The sequence below is a fragment of the Dermacentor albipictus genome, chromosome 1 (assembly GCF_038994185.2).
Source record: "Dermacentor albipictus isolate Rhodes 1998 colony chromosome 1, USDA_Dalb.pri_finalv2, whole genome shotgun sequence".
NCBI lineage: Eukaryota > Metazoa > Arthropoda > Arachnida > Ixodida > Ixodidae > Dermacentor > Dermacentor albipictus.
The window spans coordinates 330,830,931-330,849,751 of NC_091821.1; the positions used below are offsets into that span (position 1 = coordinate 330,830,931).

The following is an 18,821-nucleotide window of genomic DNA, read 5'->3' on the forward strand; positions in this document are numbered from 1 at the left end:
AATCAGCACGCACGTGCACGCGTGATGCACAGTGAAACTTCATTTTTCAAGATTTCCGCACTCCGAACGAGAGAGAGAGAGAGAGAGGGGGGGGGGGGGGGGGGGGCTTTGCACAAGTATATACGGTATCTCTAAACTAGGCCAGCACCTCCTAGAAAAGTCTCTAGGAGATGTCGGCTCACTAACAATTGATATTCTCACATATAGTTATATGACAATGTGTATTTTTTTAAATTTTCTTGTGTCCTTTCCTTTGTTTCTTGCATAACGCATGTGAGATTTTGAGATAGCCGGCTCTGACGTAGCCTACCTTCCCATGCTTCTACACCGAAAAAAATTTTTAAAAACAACCTTTCGTGTTCTCGATATCGCGCCGAAGTCTCCCACAAATAAAGCATATATTTCTGTCGCCGGCGGCACCATGCGGATTGATGTTGCTGCGCCAGTGACGTCAACGCCCACCGCATTTAGGCGCTGTGATGATTGGTTCATGTTTTAGTTAGCAACCCAGTTGCTGTCTCGGTGCCAGAAAGAAACAGGGTCAGCTGTAACTGAGCACACGCAAATGAAGCGCCGTTAATACGGCAGAAATCAAACAGTGTCGAGTAGCGCCATTGCGATAAGTTGAGAAAGCTTCAACGTCAATTCGCTAAACGGTTAACAAAATTCAAGTACAGACAGAGTGCATGCAATAAACTGCACAGGTTTAAGCAAAATCTAGTGGGCATAATGCCATGGTGACAAATTTCAAGTGCTAAGAGGCTCTGAGTTGTTCTCAGCAAAACTTCAGGGTGGAAAATGGAGCAGATCCAATGCGCTGGAATCATGTGTGAGTGCGTGTGTACTCAGAACACGAGTGCACGCACACACACACGCACGCACGCACACATACAAGCGCACAGTAATTATACCGAGCCTTTTGATAAGCGGAGTTGCTGACTACTAGCCAGTGCGACAGACGCCTCGAACGCATCGTGATTACAGAGGCAGTATGCTCATACGCACGTAGCGCAATGCGAATCAATTTTATCCGCAAGGAGCATTTGCTACCTCACTACCCTGGATGCTTGAAGGCGAGCGTTCTGGTTCTCTTACTATGTTCACTATGCTGTGATTACTGTGTTCACTATGCAACAGCGCACCGCTTGCGTTGCCGCTGTTGCAGATGCGCAGAGGCAAGCGCCATCTGGTGCTGCTGCAAGGCAACCAGAGGCGCGCGCGGCCAACACCACCTAGAAGACTTCTCAGAGTGGTGTTGTGATGTTGTTGGCGCGGCGCGCGTGCTCCGCTGTGATTGGTTGGCCCATCCGGCAAGGGAACAGCCAGGCCGCAGCTCCCACGGTCACGTAATCTGGCAAGGTTCAGAAATAAATGGTTCGCTTTTAAAGGCTTAGCGTTTTTCTGCGTGTGTCTGTTTCGTTTTTTTTTTTTTAGAAGACCTGACAGTGAACCCTCAAGACGCATACTCTCAAGAATTGCGTCCGCTGTGCGATAGGACAAAACCAGCTATAGTTTTAGGATAGCGATTGCAAAGCAAGCGCTGGTGTAAAAAGCGTGGGTCAATATAAATGCCGTTCAGTTAGCCCAGCATGAGCTGGTTAGGACTCACGGGAGAAGAGCTCAAGGAAAGTGCTCAAAGGGAGCTGAAAGCGATCGAAGAGGAATCAGACCGGTGCAGCTGGTGCTCGGACGCCTCGGAGTGCCTCGGAACGTCCGCCGGAACTCTGGAGAGAGGCGTCATGCTTTGTGCCTGAGCTTCGCGACCTCAACCTCGGTAACTCTTTTTCGTGGTTTGCGAGGGTGTAGGGGCCACTTCAAGACTTCCCGACACGGCAATTCCCGGTGTTCACCTCAGGAGCGAGCGGGAACCTTCGTCGCTGCCTACTTTATACAGTCGTTACGCCAGAGCCGTGCGGCGTAACGCCATTCGGTAAACCGTTCTCCACATTTAGACTAGAGCTGTGCACGGGCCGCAATTCTGAGCCCGCGCCCAGCCCGGGCCCTACACTACCACAGGCGGCCCGGTCCGGCCCGACGCTAAAGAGGCCTGAGTTCGCCCGGCCCGGCCCGGCTCGGCCTTAGGCCGGTTTAATGCCCGGCCCGGGCCCGGCCCTACCTGCAATAAGGCTACGCCGACACAAAAAGAAACAATATCAGGAAAATCAGTTTATTTAAATGACCTTATAATGTTGAACTCCTGCATTCCATATGACAAAATCATGAATATATACAGATGCAGCGCGCGCACAGCATTGTTATTCTAAGCTATTGTGCAAAAACAACAAGTTGTCCATTGATGAAGGGTTAAGGCAAGTGCGGCGCTCCTGCAGTATGAATCCGGCAGCGCTGAAGTTTCATTCACTGCTTGAACTGGTGGCCGGAATGGCTAATAGCCTCTTAGCAAGAAGAGCAAGTTTTGGGTACGTGGCTTCCTTGCTTTTCCAAAACTGCACTAGTCCAGATTCCGAGCGCGGTGTCGATTCTGCGGCCAAGTAATCGGTCAGCTCGTCTTGTTCAGCAGTCTTGTTGCTGGCTGCGTCGCTCCACTCGCTGAAGAAGTCCATGCATGGCTTTTTTGCGGGAGGTTGTTCTTGCAGAGTGCACGAGTACTCCCGTGGTATCGACGTGAGAAGCTCTCTTACGCGATCGCATACCTCCTCACGCTCTTCGGCGGAAACCATCCGAAGGTGTCGAAATTGCGGGCACAACATTGTGGCCATCTTGTGCTCCATGCGAGACGACATGCATACTTTCGCATAAGGTACGCAGTCGAGATCGGGGAGCCCGACCGGTCCGTCCGAGACATAGAAAGCCTGGCCCGGGCCTTACTCGGTCCACGCCCGAGTAAGAGAATCTCCGAACGGCCCGAGCCCGGCCCGAGCCCGTGCACAGCTCTAATTTAGACTCCTTGGCTTCCGCATCCACTGCATAACATCATATGAACTTCGTAAGGGAACGTTTGATTTTTGAGCGGACAGTTACTTCTTTTTTTTTTCTTTGGGCCATTACGTGCAGTTCATTGGTTCGTTTAAGTAAGCTGTGCCATTTTTCTCCTGTTGCAGAAAACTTGTTGCACTCTTTATCGACGTGAAAGGTGCGCATGACAACGTTGCACATGACGCCATACTCAACTCCCTGGAGGCTATAGGAATCGGCGGCCGTATGCTTCGCTGGTTATCCGACTGTATAACTCGCCGGTAGTTTTTTTTTTTTTTACAAACAAAAGATGGCCCCCAGCTGAGCATTACACCTACTGCGGCGTGCCTTGAGGAGGAGTATTGAGCCTCATGTTGTTAAATAGGACACTCATTGGACTGGCTTACCTAAAGTTTTACCTAAAACAATCTACCTCTCGGTATACGCAGATGACATCTGCCTTTGGACTTCTGCGGTCACTCACCTTCAGGTTCGCGCGCGATTGCAGTGGGCAGGAACTCTGACATCAGCATACCTTCAAACACAAGGCTTGGCTGTACCGACCAAGAAATGTGCATTGATTGCATTCTCGCGTAAACCTATGACACCATACCCAGTCTCCATTAATGGACACACTATCACCTATGGAAAGACCCATCGATTCTTGAGTGTAATAATCGACCGAAATCTTTCCTGGAGCCCTCATTACACGTACCTGAAGAAAAAAACTCATCGATTGCCCATGGGGTGAGATTCATGTGCGGGAACACATGGGGTACGTCTGTACGCCCCATGCTTCAGTTGTGCAGAGCCCTATTCCTAGGGTGTCAAGGCTACAGCCCTCCAGTGTTGTAGAGTACGTGCAAGTCAAATATTCTATCATTGGAGAGCTTACAGGGCCAAGCATTAGGCACGTATTTAGGACTTCCTCGCTGTGTGTCTGCAGCTGCAACAATTGTGCTCACCAGAGATCATCCCATCCAAACATACGTTGCTGTGGATTGTCTCAGGACGCATAACCCTCATCTTTCCCGCGTCCCTGATCATCACTTGGCGTTCTTGCCATCGCAGAGACCTCGTGCAACGTTTTCTGAAATTATAATCACCCATAGAGATTGTCTCCCATACAAGTCGCAAAGCCTTCATTGCTCTTGTGGTGTCTCCAACAGCCTCAGGTGCGCCTAAGTATTCTGGGTGTAAAGAAGAAGGCCAATCACCCAAAAAGAGCTCTGAAACAGTGGGCACTGCTATTAACCAATGTGACATACGGGGACCGAACACATATCTATACCGATGGTTCCGTCTCACCTACCACCTCTTCACGTGCCGTTGTCATTCCGGCTACTATATATATATATATATATATATATATATATATATATATATATATATATATATATATATATATATATATATATATATATATATATATATATATATATATATATAACTTTCACTGGTTGTTTCCGGAGGCGCTCATGCAAAACTGTAACAGTCGAGAGGGGCGGCGTTCTACTCCGGCTGCAAATGCGCATGTAGCGGCTGCGCGCGGTCACGCGGTCGTATCTTGAGAGCGATCTGCGTTGGGAGCAGAATCTAGGTGCGTCGGTCGCTCTTAGCTTCGCGCGTGCTTTGTGCTCTCGGCGCTCACTTTGCGTTGAAGCGATAGACAGCAGGAAGATCACTTCGCTCGCTGCTACTGCCGCGTTTCCTCCCGCCAGCGTTTTGATAGCGAGTAGCCGTGGTCATCGAGTGTGATGTGTTCATGTGTTCGGTGCGCGCTGACACCATGTTAGTTAATTTAGTTAGCAAGCGAATCTTTACAAGTTGATGCGGCTGATAAAAGTGTTATCCTTACTTCGTATGGCTAATTTGCTATCGCAATCGATGCTTCGCCTTTCGAGAAAAACTGCGATATCTTTTTTATCTTCGGGCTGCCAGCTTGCGCAAGCGACTGCCCTTTGTGTTAGCGTGCAGATTATCTCTACTGATTTATTGGTTGTTGTAAATTTCCATGAACTTCGTTGCTCCGATCCTTCAAACCCAATGTGCAGTCTCTGTTTCTCTCACATTTTTTTGAAGGATTTAAAGGGACACTAAAGGTTAATATCAAGTCAACGTGGACTGTTGAAATACCATCCCAGAAACCTTGAAACGCTTGTTTCGTGCGAAGAAGAGACTTATTTTAAGAGAAAATGCGTTCTGAAACGTCCGCGTACCTCTAGCGCAGTTCAAATCGCCCGCCCTCCGACCGAGGAGTGATGACGTCATTGTCTCATAGTGACGTTGCGCCGTCAGTGAGTAAAACGGCGCCCGCGGACGGCGCTACGCGTTTTCTGCGCAAAACGCAAACGTGCGGCCAGAAATAGAGCCAAGACAGAGCCGACAGCAGCGCGAAAGCGGAACTATGGTGGCTAGCAGAAGGGAAAGCGCGCGACGGTAAGTTGGTTCTTTGTTTTATGACGCCAACTTCGACGCTCGTTGCAATGGACGACCCTGACAATGACACATTGGCTCGCGATGCTGGGCTCGACTTCAGCGATTTAAGCACTGACGAACGTGACCTGCCGCTGAGGGCTCGCGCTGCCGGCGTCGTTGCGTACCACTACGACGGCGGCCTGCTTTGAAAGGCACTCCACACGATTTCAGTAAGTCGGCGTTGAACTCGTAATCCTCTGGACGAAAGTGCAGCGAGCACACTACGTGATTTTCCGGCTCTTTGCCAGCGCGCTGTGGCATAGATATACGGCACCTAACCGCTTCGAATGGAGAGGTTCACTCGTTTGCATACAGTGATAAGTAACGTTGGATTCGCCGCTGCAACTGCCCTTGACCAAGTTCCGCAAACCGTTCGCGCATCCCACGACATCACATGGACGTGGCACTCTCGCTGCTTGTTCCAAATGCAAGTTTAGCGAGCCAGCAGAACCACCGCAGCACGACGCGATAACGAAACTGAAACTCCAAAGCGCGCGCGGCATGAAGTCGAGCACGCACAGTCGAGCGAAAATGAAACCTTTCGATCACACCCATACTACGCAAGGGTAACGTCAAAATGTTATTTTTTCTTAGAATCGAATAGAAGTAGACAAGTGGCATTTTCTTCCGTTGTATAACCTAATGAAACGATCTTTTTAATACGAGTAGTTGAGTACTAGTGACATAAATTATGATGAAGAGTGCTGGACCATATAGTTTTTACTCACACAGTGTTCTACTGAGTGTTATATTTTGTGTCACTATTCACCCTTTTTACGTAAATTTGTTTCGTTTGCCAAGTGACAAGGAGTAGCCGGTGCCACCATAAAGGCGCCAACCTCTCCTAACATTTCACTTCAATAAAAAAAAAAAAAAAAAAGATGAAGAGTGCCTTCGTCATCGACTGGGGAGTCTCAAATCGTGTCATGCATTTACCTCAATTTCTCGGTTACTGAAGCTCTGTTCGCGATTATATAGACACCCTATTGACGTTCTAGAGCATTGCTTTGTCACTTTAACTTGACTTCATAGTAAGCTTTAGCGTCCCTTTAAATTGTCCATATGTACTTTTTATTACCCTACGCCTGGTTGCCAACTTTCATCACCTCTTCCTACATTCTGCGTTCACGCATTTCAGGTACAGATACTTGCGCACTTTAGCCACCCACTTATTTGCCGCCACGTTCCTTAGCCTTTCTTCAAAACTAATTTTGCTCTGCGCTTCTCTGACTTCAAAGGAGGCTCAACCTATGTCACCCTACACTACCTCATTTGTGGTTTTGCCGTGGGCTCCCAAAGCCAACCGGCCTTCCGATTTTTGATTAACTTCCAGAATGGCACAGAATGGCATCTGCGAGCGTTAGCGCTGGTACCGTGGCTCCTGCCCAGATTGCACGCACCACCCGATACTTATTGTGGCCCCAAATTGCTCTATGTTCCGTTATTGCTGCATTAGGCGTAATTTTTCTTTTGAGATTATCTTGGTGGGTGGTAAAGTCTTTCCTTCGTTTAGTATACGCCGAGGTACTTATATTACTTGACTATCGGTATGACTTGCTGTGGAAATGATACCACGCAATTACTCGTCTCTTCATTAAAGATCATAATCTCTGATTACGATGTGCTAAACTGTAAGGCCTAGATTTGTCGCTGCGTTGCCACGCATACTCGCAAGTCTCTGTAAATCTATTTCATTGTCCGCTAGTACTACTATGTAGTCCGAATACATAAGTCCAGGGATTTTGGGTCGCACCCTTTGCCCATTACGCATGTAGGCTAAATCAAATCCTAACTCACTGTTTTCCAGTCGTCTTTCTATGCCCTTAACATGAAGTGTGAACAGCAACAAAGATAGAGGACACCCTTGCTTCAGTCGTTGGTGAACTTCCACCACATAATTACACTGTCCGTCTTCTCATACAATTTGAAATAGGTTGTCTCTATACATCTCCCTCTGCAGTTCCACAAAATCTTCATCTATGCCTTTGTGCTTGACAATATCTCGTAACAATTCCCTGTCTACATTGTTGTAGACTCCCTTAATATCTGGAAATTCTATTCATAAAGGTATATTCTGCGCTACTGAAATCTCTGTGGACTGAGTTAGTACAACCATATTATCCTCTAAGCGTCGGCTTGGTCTGAACCCACTCTGCAGTTCCCACCAGCATTTCATTTTTCTCCACCCACTTCGACAGTTCTAATTTTATAGCTTGCATTGCTATTCAGTATATCAGTAACGTTACTGTAAATGGCCTGTACGAGCTCGTCTTATCCCTATCACCTTTGCCTTGATAGGTGAGGTTCGTTTCGGATTCTCGCCATCCAACTGGATTTCTTTTTATTTTAATCCATTGCTCTATGGCATTAGCTCGCAGTACCTTGATGTTTGGACCCAGATTTTTGATTAGCTGTATTGATGAAAGTAATGATGCGCCGGGTAATGGCCGAGCAAATAAAAAGCCTACTCTAACATCGGACTCAGCGTGCTAACTCGGCGTTACTGCGAGCAGCATGCTTGGGGTTATTTTGTACAAAACAATACGGTGCCACGAATAGCAGCCAATTTTATCCGCCTGTTATTGACCGCCTCATAGTACCCCTTCTTCTCCAGGATTTCTTCTCCGTTTGGCAGCACTATCTCGTAAAACACAAGCTGGGTATAAGTATAGCTCATAGATCAATCGGTAGCGTCGTTTCCAACTGCCCCCAACAAAGTCTAGAATCCCCGCCCAACGCTGCCGGTACAGCCATTCACAAGTATCGAGGCCTGCCGGTGACAGCCGTAGTCGTAGCTACAATCCGCTACAATAACTACAATCATGGCTACAATCGTAGTACAGTGCTCTAAAAGCATCTTGTACAACGTCCAACCTCCGAATTCACTCATTAACCACATTTGGCAGACACACACAGACCACCTCTCTTCATCAATGGACTGTGATAGACATTTCTACACCCAGCATCTTCTATGAAACAATGCACGTAAATACCTGTGAAACACACAGGAACTATTTTACACCCTATAAAACATATACTACGAAAATACATCTCAAACCCTTTCTATGACTTTGCCGACCAACATTACCGAAGCCCTTGTGAAGATCATCATTTACATTTTCGTTTACAGCGTAATACGTGGAGAGCACTAAGTAACACATCTGTTCTAACGTTCAAGCAATATAGGATGGCAAGTACAAATAGGTGAAGAACAGTTGATTTTCTTTTTCAGTTTCTTTCTTTATTTTGCGAACAAAACTTTTCGCTTAATATTTCTCCTTCCACCTTTAGTACATCCGGGAACTCAATGCCGATGTCGTAAATATAATTTGAGCTATAGCATTAGGCACAAAGGAAATTAAAAATTCGCTGCACAGTTGATCATGCTTTCCCCGCATTATCTCGTCCTGCCTACGATCGATACTCCATCATTGGTGTATATTTTTAAGAAGCGTCAAAAATGTATGGTCGAAAAAGAGCACAGGACCAGCGCTGGTCCTGTGCTCTTCCTTGTCCACGCGTCTTTTGGCGCTGCTTAAAAATGCACGATCCGTGCCAACTAGCTCGCGCCCAAACCACTCTAAGTCATAGATGTCCTAAGGAGCTCATCAAATGAAATTCACAATTGGCATCAAGGTAAATGTGCAGGTAATTCAGAATATTTTCGTGTTAGCGAATCCTGTGCAATGCTCGCAGCTTGCTGGCGGGCGTTGTTGTTCTTTGGTAGTCCCACGAAACAAGAATGTTCTAAGCCATACTTTGTCCTAATGCTTTATGAAACTTGCGCAATACAGGAAACCGTTCGCATCGTGTGTGGAAAGGTAAGACGTCATAATCTTGTGCACATGGTACCAACCACAACGTGAAAAGAAAATAACGGTGTTCACTTCCGAGGAACACCAAACTCGCAAAAAAAAGAATAAGTGATAACGGCAACTTTATAAGCTTCCAGCACTTTGCAAGAGATCCATACCACGTTAATTGATATGGCTCGCGAGAAACCCGCCGCTTTTAGACGGTTGCGTAAGCCCGGATTCCGCGTTATGTAACACGAGAAACTTCGAAAGCTGCCCGTGCTGGTTCCCTGCATCTCTCCCCATCCAGTGCGGGTGCGTATACTTTTGCTTTCGTTGGAGTAATGCTTGAAAGAAGAAAAAAAGTACGAATTGTAGGCAGCCAGCGGCAGCCCTCGCGTATGGGCACACTCTCACCCATAAACTCTGTTTAAGCCGTGCAACAAGAACAAAACCTCCAAAAAAGAAACACTATCGTGGAGGTGGTGTGGGGGGAAAACACAAATCGGCCGCCTCGTGACGCGATTGGTGAAAGGGGGGAGCGGCAGCGCCCTCTCGCCCCAACCTCCATTGGTGGGCGGGCTGAAGCAGACGAACAGCGCGCGCGCGCGTCTGCTACGGCGGCTCGCAGACGACGACGCGGTTTTCGGGTGCGCCATCGACGTGCGGTCCGGGCACCGTTCCGCGATTACTTTCGGCTATGGATGTCTCTGGTGAATTCGGGGTCCGCGTCGCAAACCCGGCAACAGCGGAAACTTGACGCAAACGCCCGCGAGAGGACGACGGTGTGAGGTGTGTGACCCCGGGACGGACACAACGGCATGGGCGTGAGACCGGGCCCTCTGCTTGCGGTCTGGTTTGGGCTCGTCTGCTTCTCGTACCGGCCCGCGCACTGCAGTTGGTGGTAAGCGAACTCCCGCTCCCACGCTAGATCCTGCATGCAATCCACCAGTGTTCTTTCGTGGATCCTGACCGCAGATGTGACGCACGAAAAGTGAAACCTTTTTTTTAGATTCGTGCCGTTGCTGGCGCATCGCACCCTACCGGTACACGCATCGGAGAAGTATACAGAAGTCAATTTGTCGACGCTTATTAATGTACAATGAATGTGTTATACGTTGCTCTCCTTCATGTCGCACAGGAAACAAAAAAAGCAAGCGTCACATATAGGAGAGCATTCCAAACAATACGAAGTCGTAAAACTCTGCTGGAGCATGAGAAACGCCTTGTTCAACGACGGCTCATCACAAAGAAAGGCAGATACGCGCACATTCCTACGCGCGCATATTCATCAAAAAATAGCTATAATCCACTCTCTGGTATTAGCTGAAGCGGTCATTTATACTATCAGCCATTCGTTAATCTGCCAACGTATAGTTTTTGACAGTGTTACTTTAGCCTACAGAAGTACATTTCCGTCTGGTGACGCAGCGCATGGAGCGCTGCAAAAGCCTATGCGCTTGCAAAACAGCTGTTCAGCACGAGAAATTCGATTTTAGTGTGTAAAAGCAAGTATATATCGATGTCATAACATCGATAACGTTTTCTTTGCAGACAATCTGATCATATGTATTGCCCCTTCTGGTTCCTTTATTACGTCTTGGTGGCTCCTGTCTACATCGCCAATATTTTTTTGTTTAATATCCAGTTCTCTTTGTCCGCTACATGCGCAATGTGAAATTAACTCAATAATTTTCCACGGTAAGCCTATTAGACCTCACTATTATTTATATACGTGATGTTCAGGTTAAACGATTTCCTCGGTTCATATAACTGGACGTAATTAGACCATTTCTCAAGCTACAAATACCCAGATCTTTGTTCTTCGCTTTTTTGTGTGTGTGTCCATTTACCGCTACTCATTGAAATGCATAGATTTGCATACGGCGACACAAGTATTTGGTCATTCAATATGGCAGGACTCGAGAACTTGTATCTGTTCATAATATGTTGCTTCTTTCCAAGCGTTACAGCAGTTTAATGGCAGCCTTGCCAATAACCCCTCGCGTGATGCAAGTAAATTCATAAAATCATTACAGCCTCCTTAGGTTGAAACCCCGTAATATAAATGTATGGTTTGTAATACAGTACAATTCGATGTATGAATTTAATGTCTACCACTTTTCGTTAAATTCGGCACATATATTTGTTCCCTGGCCCTAATATTCACTCCTTTCAATAGGACGCGAAGAAAGGGGGTTAACCGAGGGGCCCGATTTTTATTAATCATATCATGAGAAGCCAACAAACAAAGACACCAAGGAAAGCTTAGGGGAAATTACCTGTACTTACTAATTGAATTAAAGAAATGATAAATTAATGGCAATGAAAGTGGATGAAAGAACAACTTGCCGCAGGTGGGAATCAAACCCACATCCTTCGCATTTCGCGTGCGGTGCTCTACCAATTGAGCTACTGCGGCGCAGTTTCCCCATACACGTTCTTGGGTATTTATGTGTTATTACTAGAACTAACCTTGGGAGTGTTGGCCATATGTTGTCCTTGGTGTCTCTGTTTGTTGACATCTCATGGTATACTTTCAGTAGAGAGATGCGGGCATCTCGAGAACAAATGCTTGTTTCTAAACGTGTGATGAGTTGCTGCAGTTTGATTTCACCTGTTACATGCACTTACTCCTACAAGTTCCCTTCTCAATTTTACGGGATATGTACGCCGAAATTATGTCTCACTGAATAATGTCTTTAAGTTAGCCTTTTCAGTTTACTATACCGACACCCAATAATATCAATTCATATTTCTAAAACAAACAAAAAACAAGTTGGAAAGTGAGTCAAGGCGTTCGTATCTCTCTCTCACAACTAAATTATTTCAAGAAGACAATACAGAGAAAAGTTGTGATTTAGTTAAATCAAATTTCCGAATGAACCGAAAATATACGGGATTAAGTTTGTCGCAGTAATGATACCTTTTTTTAGGATGTGCGTATCACGCGAACGTAGCAGAATTACAGTCTCACAACAACGATTATTAAATGACAAGAAACCAACAAACTTAGACAAGAGTGATAAAATAGAAGAAAACAAACAACAAAGCCAAACTGGCATCAGGGTTGAGGTATTCTGTCAGGACAACTTCGTTTTAACTCTTTAACTGGCAGATAAACAATAATGCGGACCTTACAGACAATCAGCCTGGAGTGCGTTAGTGTTATTGTTCTTCCTACTTTTTCCGCCTTCTTAAACGACGCAGATTGTTCGACTGTGATTTTGGAATATAAGGCCGCTTATTCAAGGTCATAGTTGGCACTTTATCTCAGCTGACAAACCATGATAAACCGCAATACATGTGGTTACATCATAAGAAGCCAACAAACGCTGACACCAAGGACAACATAGGGGAATTACTGTTGGCTTCTTATGATATGACTAATAAAAATCGGGACCCTCGGTTAACCCCCTCTTCTCGTTTAATACATGTGGTTGTCACTTACGAATGCGTGACTAAATGTGAGCGCGACTCATGTGTACTATATTTCACCCTTGTGTGATGGGGGACCATCCCAGGTACTGGACTGTGCTTTTGATGCTGGTGTCCATAGAGGCAGTGTCCATGGGCTTGTGATGTGTTCGTGTTTTTACTGTAGTGATCGTTGATATTCTTTTTCGATTTTCCGTTTCTTAATCTTGCCTGAGTGACAAATATGTAGTTTCGGGATAGCTTGCTTTAGCGAAGCCTATCTTATCACTTTTCTATATCTAAATAAATTAATAAGTCAGTCAATCAATCAATTTATCAATCAATCAACCAACGAAACACTCAGTCAATCAATCAATAAACCAATCAATCAATCTCTTAATGCGGGAAATAAATTACAGGCAAGTATAGGAATGTGGGACCTCGGAACCACGAGGTTGCAGGGTGTAAAAGTACCTATGGTACCCTTCTTGAACACAAATTTGCAGAAGTGTGTATTGAGAAAATGCGAAGTTACGCGTGGTTACGCAGGTATATATTACAAATTATTATTAAACGTAACAAAGCGGCAGACGTAGTACCACTAGTGAGAGCCGGTTAAAACGAAGAATCTTATGTGCTAAATAGAGCTAGACATATTATGTGTCCCAGCTAATGTTAGCCAACCTTAGCAAAGGAAAAAAATAGATTTAGAAAACACGGTGCTATGGGTACAATAACAAAATTTACGGTATTGGGTTGTCAGAAGCCTGCAGACCAAACACTGTAGGCATTAAAATCTTATATTGCACCATGTTCTTTTGATATATGCTTTTTTTTTCGTTGAAGAGCTTGGCTAACGTTAGCTGAGAGATCCTATATAAGGTAATTCGATATACTCAAACTCGCCTGTAACAAACTTAGACAAAATTTTGCGATGAGTTCATTAAATACCGATTTGTTTTCTCTAGTGGAGAGAAGAATAAAAAAAAGCAAGCCTTTCATTGAAAATTATTATTATTATTTGTTTTAAACACAGATGTACAATTAACAGGAAAGGGAAAGTGAGGAGCAGGCTCGCAACTGCCAGCGGAAGGGGCACAACGCCTGCCGATACTCTTCAGAAGAGGGGTAACAGCAACACAGAAATGGAAGATAGGAAGGAGGGGAGGAAAGAGGAAAGGAAGATAAAACTACGCATAGTAGACAGTAATTTCTGTTAAACATGTTTTCGACAGCGGCAATTTGCATTGGAGCGGCAAGTTGGACTAATTGGTGGAAGTGCTACTTCTGTTGTCCTCTTGCTTATAGCGCAGTACCCCGCTTATTACAAGCGGCACTTTTCATGACGCGGCTCCAATTTGCTCTGGGTTAAGTATGCCATAACAACGTGGTCACGTAGACTTTTTAAATTACGAAAAAATAATAAAACAAATGTCTCACCTGAACGCTGCGTTCGCGGCGTGCAACTGACTTTATGGCGCTGGCAGCGGACGCCCCAAGTTTGATACATCCTATGTTCAATTCGTCATTAGGAAGTTATTTTACGCGATTATCGTGCGGGGAGTTCGGCGTGTTCGATATAGAGAACAATTCGCTTTATCGGGGTTTGTCATGTTACGGTATGACTGCGTTTGTGAAGATCAGCCGTAGTGTCTGGGAAGCTCGATGATCCGCGACTTCCGCAACACTAATACCCGCGCGCACGGCCACCGAGCCGCACGTGTGTCGGATTGATTTCCGAGCGTTGCCCGACAACGTGCTCGCCCGTTTTGCGGCGCGCTCGGAGAAACGCGGCGGCATTGCTCACCTGCGGGTACATCCCCGTAACGACGGCAGTGATTCACCCGGCGCCAATGACGGCATTTCGAGAAAGTTCCCCGCTGTCGTCGGCAGCGGTCTATGCATATACCTAGATGTGCGCGCCCTAATAGAGCAAAGAAATATCGGCCTACTCCGCCTTCTGTTAGCTCGGTGCGCATAGGCAACACATTCTTACAGGGACAATTGACTCCCATAACTGCCACAGTGTAGAAAAGTTGGCCAGTTGGTACACATTCGTGGCACCTTGAACGGGCGAATCTGCATGCCCTATTCCCTTTCTGTTTGTTCCGTTTCCGTCATCTGAAAGAAAGAAAGAAAGAAAGAAAGAAAGAAAGAAAGAAAGAAAGAAAGAAAGAAAGAAAGAAAGAAAGAAAGAAAGAAAGAAAGAAAGAAAGAAAGAAAGAAAGAAAGAAAGAAAGAAAGAAAGAAAGAAAGAAAGAAAGAAAGAAAGAAAGAAAGAAAGAAAGAAAGAAAGAAAGAAAGAAAGAAAGAAAAATATAATACTGCAAGTGCTGCAGTGTTTAAGCACTTACTGACTGCTGCTAGCTACTGCTGCCTGTAAGCATACAGCAGTCCCTATCTCGTTCGCTGTAACATTCACTGTAGCGCCAACTGCGGGCCCTGCAATCGAACAGCGACCTTATATAGTAGCACAGTGTCATAGATGCTTAGGCAATGCAAAGGGTATGCATTTTTGTTTTCTTGTTTAACTGAAACCGTGAAGTGCAGGCTATTATTAATGAACCTTGTATACTTCTGGCATGACGCCCTTCTGCCGCTACTGAATGAATTGAATTGAACTGAATCGAAAAACGTTTATTGTATAGGGGTTGTGGAAGCATTACTGAATGAAATTAGAGAAATAAAACAAGAAAGAAGAAGAGGAAAGTGTTGGCATACGCATTACAAGAATAGTAGCTGGAGTAATGAAAGGAAAGCAATATGCAACAAAGTCCACAGTAGAAGCTCCATTGGAAGCTTTGATGCAGACTCCTTAGATAGAAAGCGTGGCAAAGCTCGATTTTAGGCTTCAGCCCAATTCATGTAGGACTTCATCAATAATTTGAGGCGACTAAGAGAAACGCTGAGGAACGTGCGAAAGAGTTATGCAACAGGTTGCCACATATGTCAGCACTAACAAAGACATTATACAGCTCCGCTGTCGTTGCGCTATTCCTAAAGAACTGTTCCTAATAGTGTTGCCACAAAACGCACCTTAAGGCGAATAAGTGAGCCTGCTCAGTGCTGACATTTTAGGGCTGCATTTTATCCTTGCATCTTTCTCCTACTGACGCTTTCGCTCAGAGACGCTTGCACTGAGCCCTGTGTGTCCATTTCTATCTCTACCTAGAGCACTTCTTTCCTTACTTCAAGAATGACCCAAAGTTGATTTCGCTAAACGTGCCTGCAGTCCTTTTTTTATTCGTTTCACGCGATCATCGAATCACATTGCCGTGGTACTGCAACAAGAGGTGAAAAATCGATTTCGACACAAACGTACGTGCGTCAGTCCAACAATCGTTCCTTTCTTTCCTCCTTCCTCCCCTTCTTTCTATCTTCCATTTTTATGCCTCTGTCTCCTCCTCTATCAAGAGTAGGCGGGCGCTGTGCCCCTTCCAGTGGCAGATGCCAGCCTGCTCCTCGCTTTCCCTTTCCTGCCATATGTGCATATGTTTTCAAAACAAATAATCATAATAATAATTCGCGGCGCACGCCGTAGTCCAGCCGCAGAGCTTCCGGGGCCTGGCTAATAACAAAACTGAGTAAGATGCACGCCACGGACGGCGATCGTTTACATCGACAGGCACACACGCGGGAGCTTACGGGGGCAGGCACAGAAACAATCGACGATGCTGGCTTTGTGTTTCGTAGACGGTCTGTAACCTCATTTGAAGAAAGCAGCCACGCAAAGGACCTATGACATTCTGCGGGCACATACTTCGTTCTTCGTTTCTTTCTTCTTCTTTTTTTCTCAGTGCTTCGCTCAACTCGGTAGCTGTAGGCTGTGTCAGGCAACGCACTAGCCATCCGGTATGCGTCTGTGAATGGTGCGCATTTTACAGGTCGCGGCATATGTATATACGTATTATACGCACGCCTCAGCGGATTACAGGCCTGCTGTGGCGACTCTCATCACTCAACGGCTAAGCATATTCATTCATTGTGTTTTTTTTTCTCTTTCTTTCAGGTATGAGTTGCGTATGCTATGCAGTATAGATAAAAGTGAGGTTAGAAGGCGAGCACACTTAGCCTGCTTCTGAGTAGAACGTCGTCGTTTTTCCTTTTGCCTGCAGCGCAAGTAAGGCAATGGGGCCTTGGAATTGTCCTTGCAAATTTGCCTGTAGTTATAACTTTCTCTTGCGCTATGTTCTTTTCTACCGTTGCGTTTCTCTTTTCGCCTTGTGTGCGTGGTTGTGGTCTTTAATGTATAATCTCCGTTAAGCGGTAGGGAGCAAAGCCTGCACAAAGGAACGCCTATCTGACGATCGCTTCTGAGGATTATAACCGGGGACCATATGTCGACCAGCAATTATTTTCTGCACTCCAGCTCCCCTCCCCCCTTCTTTTTTTCCTATTTCATTTTTTTAAGCACGAAGCTGTCTATGGCTAGGATACGGGAAAAAATGTGTCCCAGATGTTGACAAAAACAAGTCGTGGCGGTCGCGGTGGTGCCACATGTAAAATGTGGGATGGCGGCTCTCTTTAATTTGCTCCCATTGGAGGGTCGAAAAGCATAATAAAATGCGATCGTGTACCCACTAATCGTCGATTTTAACGTCGACCTAGTGCGCCTCGACGGCAAGTGGATTGTATCATTCCTGTTGGAACGGTTTGGAATTGACTGCTCCACGGACGAAAATGTGCCGACCACGCATCACCGGTCACGTATCGATTTAACCTTTGGCAAGAACGCGTCTAGCGTAGCAGAACAACTATCGCGGTGTACCTCAGCAACCACAAAGCTATTCACTGTGGTAAGAAATGAAACAAAATAAAGAAGATAAAAACCACGAGGTTACGTGTGTGTGTTTTTATTCAATCAATGTAGCGATAACCATATAAATCAATGTAGTTGTCAATATGGTAATCCCAACACAACTTCGCTGCTTATCTTTCTTTCTTATACTATTGCTATATGTTTATTCAAAAGCACTTCTTCAGTTTATTTTCTTCTATTTGCTTTGGCAGTCGCTCGCCGATACTTATTTCAAGAAGCCCGGTGCACCATTAGCGTTCACCCAGCCGTATACACATGCAATCCTCGCATGCAGTGAGGTGCATATTTTTTTTTTCTCTAACGACTCCTTCGACAAACAATTTCTAAGCATAGAAGTTCGTATACCTTCGCTATTCTTCTGCAATGAAAATCAGTCAGGCTGGCAAAATTGCTAAGGGTGTTCCACATCGTTTAGGATCGTAAATTTATCGAGTGTCTCAATGATACTCGAAACCGCGTACTGAGAGCTTCGAGAAGCAACGCCGATAATATTCGTAGAATACTCCATAGTGTTCCGCCAGGGGCTTTCTGATGCTATAAAGTCAAGTAAAACGTCTCGTACTATATCACTCTCAATACAAGTTGAAACGCGTTGGACACCATATTTCTTTCGCCTAAATAAAATGGAAGATGTGCACGCTCGCTATATAAGCAGGGATACGGCGTGGCAGGAACGACGCTTAATTTACCGACTTTTCCTTTGTCATGCCCGCGCTGTCGCACCGTCTTGGAGTTCCTTGGACCACGGGCTCGTCCCGCATTACAACTCGTATTGAGCAGGATAGCACACTTAATAATTCAAGGCAGAACACGCTCGTAACATCTGATATCAATAAACGCCGATCGCTCAACAATCGTGCTATTCACAGTCATCGCTCACTGTCCCCACGACATCATCCTTGGCTTAGACTTCCTCTCCGCTCATTCTGCTCTCATCGATTGCTCCGCCAGTACTCTCCGCCTCGACCTGCCTGTTCTGCATCCTGCTGAACAACACCCTACTCGCCTAAGTTCCGTCGACTTCGTTCGCTTGCCACCTTCGGCAGTGACTTACGTTGACTTCGTGTCATCCCCACAAGTCCCCGATGGTCACTACATCGCGGCTCCTATGCAAGACGTCCTCCTTCCACACGGGATCACAGTACCTCATACAGTTTTATCTATTACGGCGAATTGCGTCTGACTGCCAGTGGTCAACTTTGGCTTGACGACACAAGTGCTGCCACGCGGGATGTCTCTGGCCCAACTTTGCTCATTCGAGGATCACTCTGTAGCATCGATTTCAGTAGACGACCATTCAGCCGATCCACCTCTACCGTCGCAGTCGGCAACTTGTACCATCGCCAACTTACAGAAAATGATTGCACCCGACATGCCTTCCGAGCACGCTCGTGCGC

The 18,821-nt window shown here is 45.8% G+C and overlaps 1 protein-coding gene across 2 annotated transcripts in view; it reads left to right on the plus strand.

Moving 5' to 3' along the window:
* Positions 1-18,821, plus strand: part of LOC135909563 (protein Wnt-4-like) — a 107,380-nt gene that overhangs the window by 32,591 nt on the left and 55,968 nt on the right. The window contains exon 1 of one of the 2 annotated variants that reach the window (XM_065441542.1): positions 9,773-10,092. The exons of the other annotated variant lie outside the window; for it this stretch is intronic. Within the exon in view, the coding sequence (XP_065297614.1) occupies positions 10,010-10,092 (83 nt within the window). The 5' untranslated portion in view covers positions 9,773-10,009. Of the gene's footprint in view, positions 1-9,772; positions 10,093-18,821 lie in introns of those variants that run through there. 2 annotated transcript variants of the gene reach the window in all.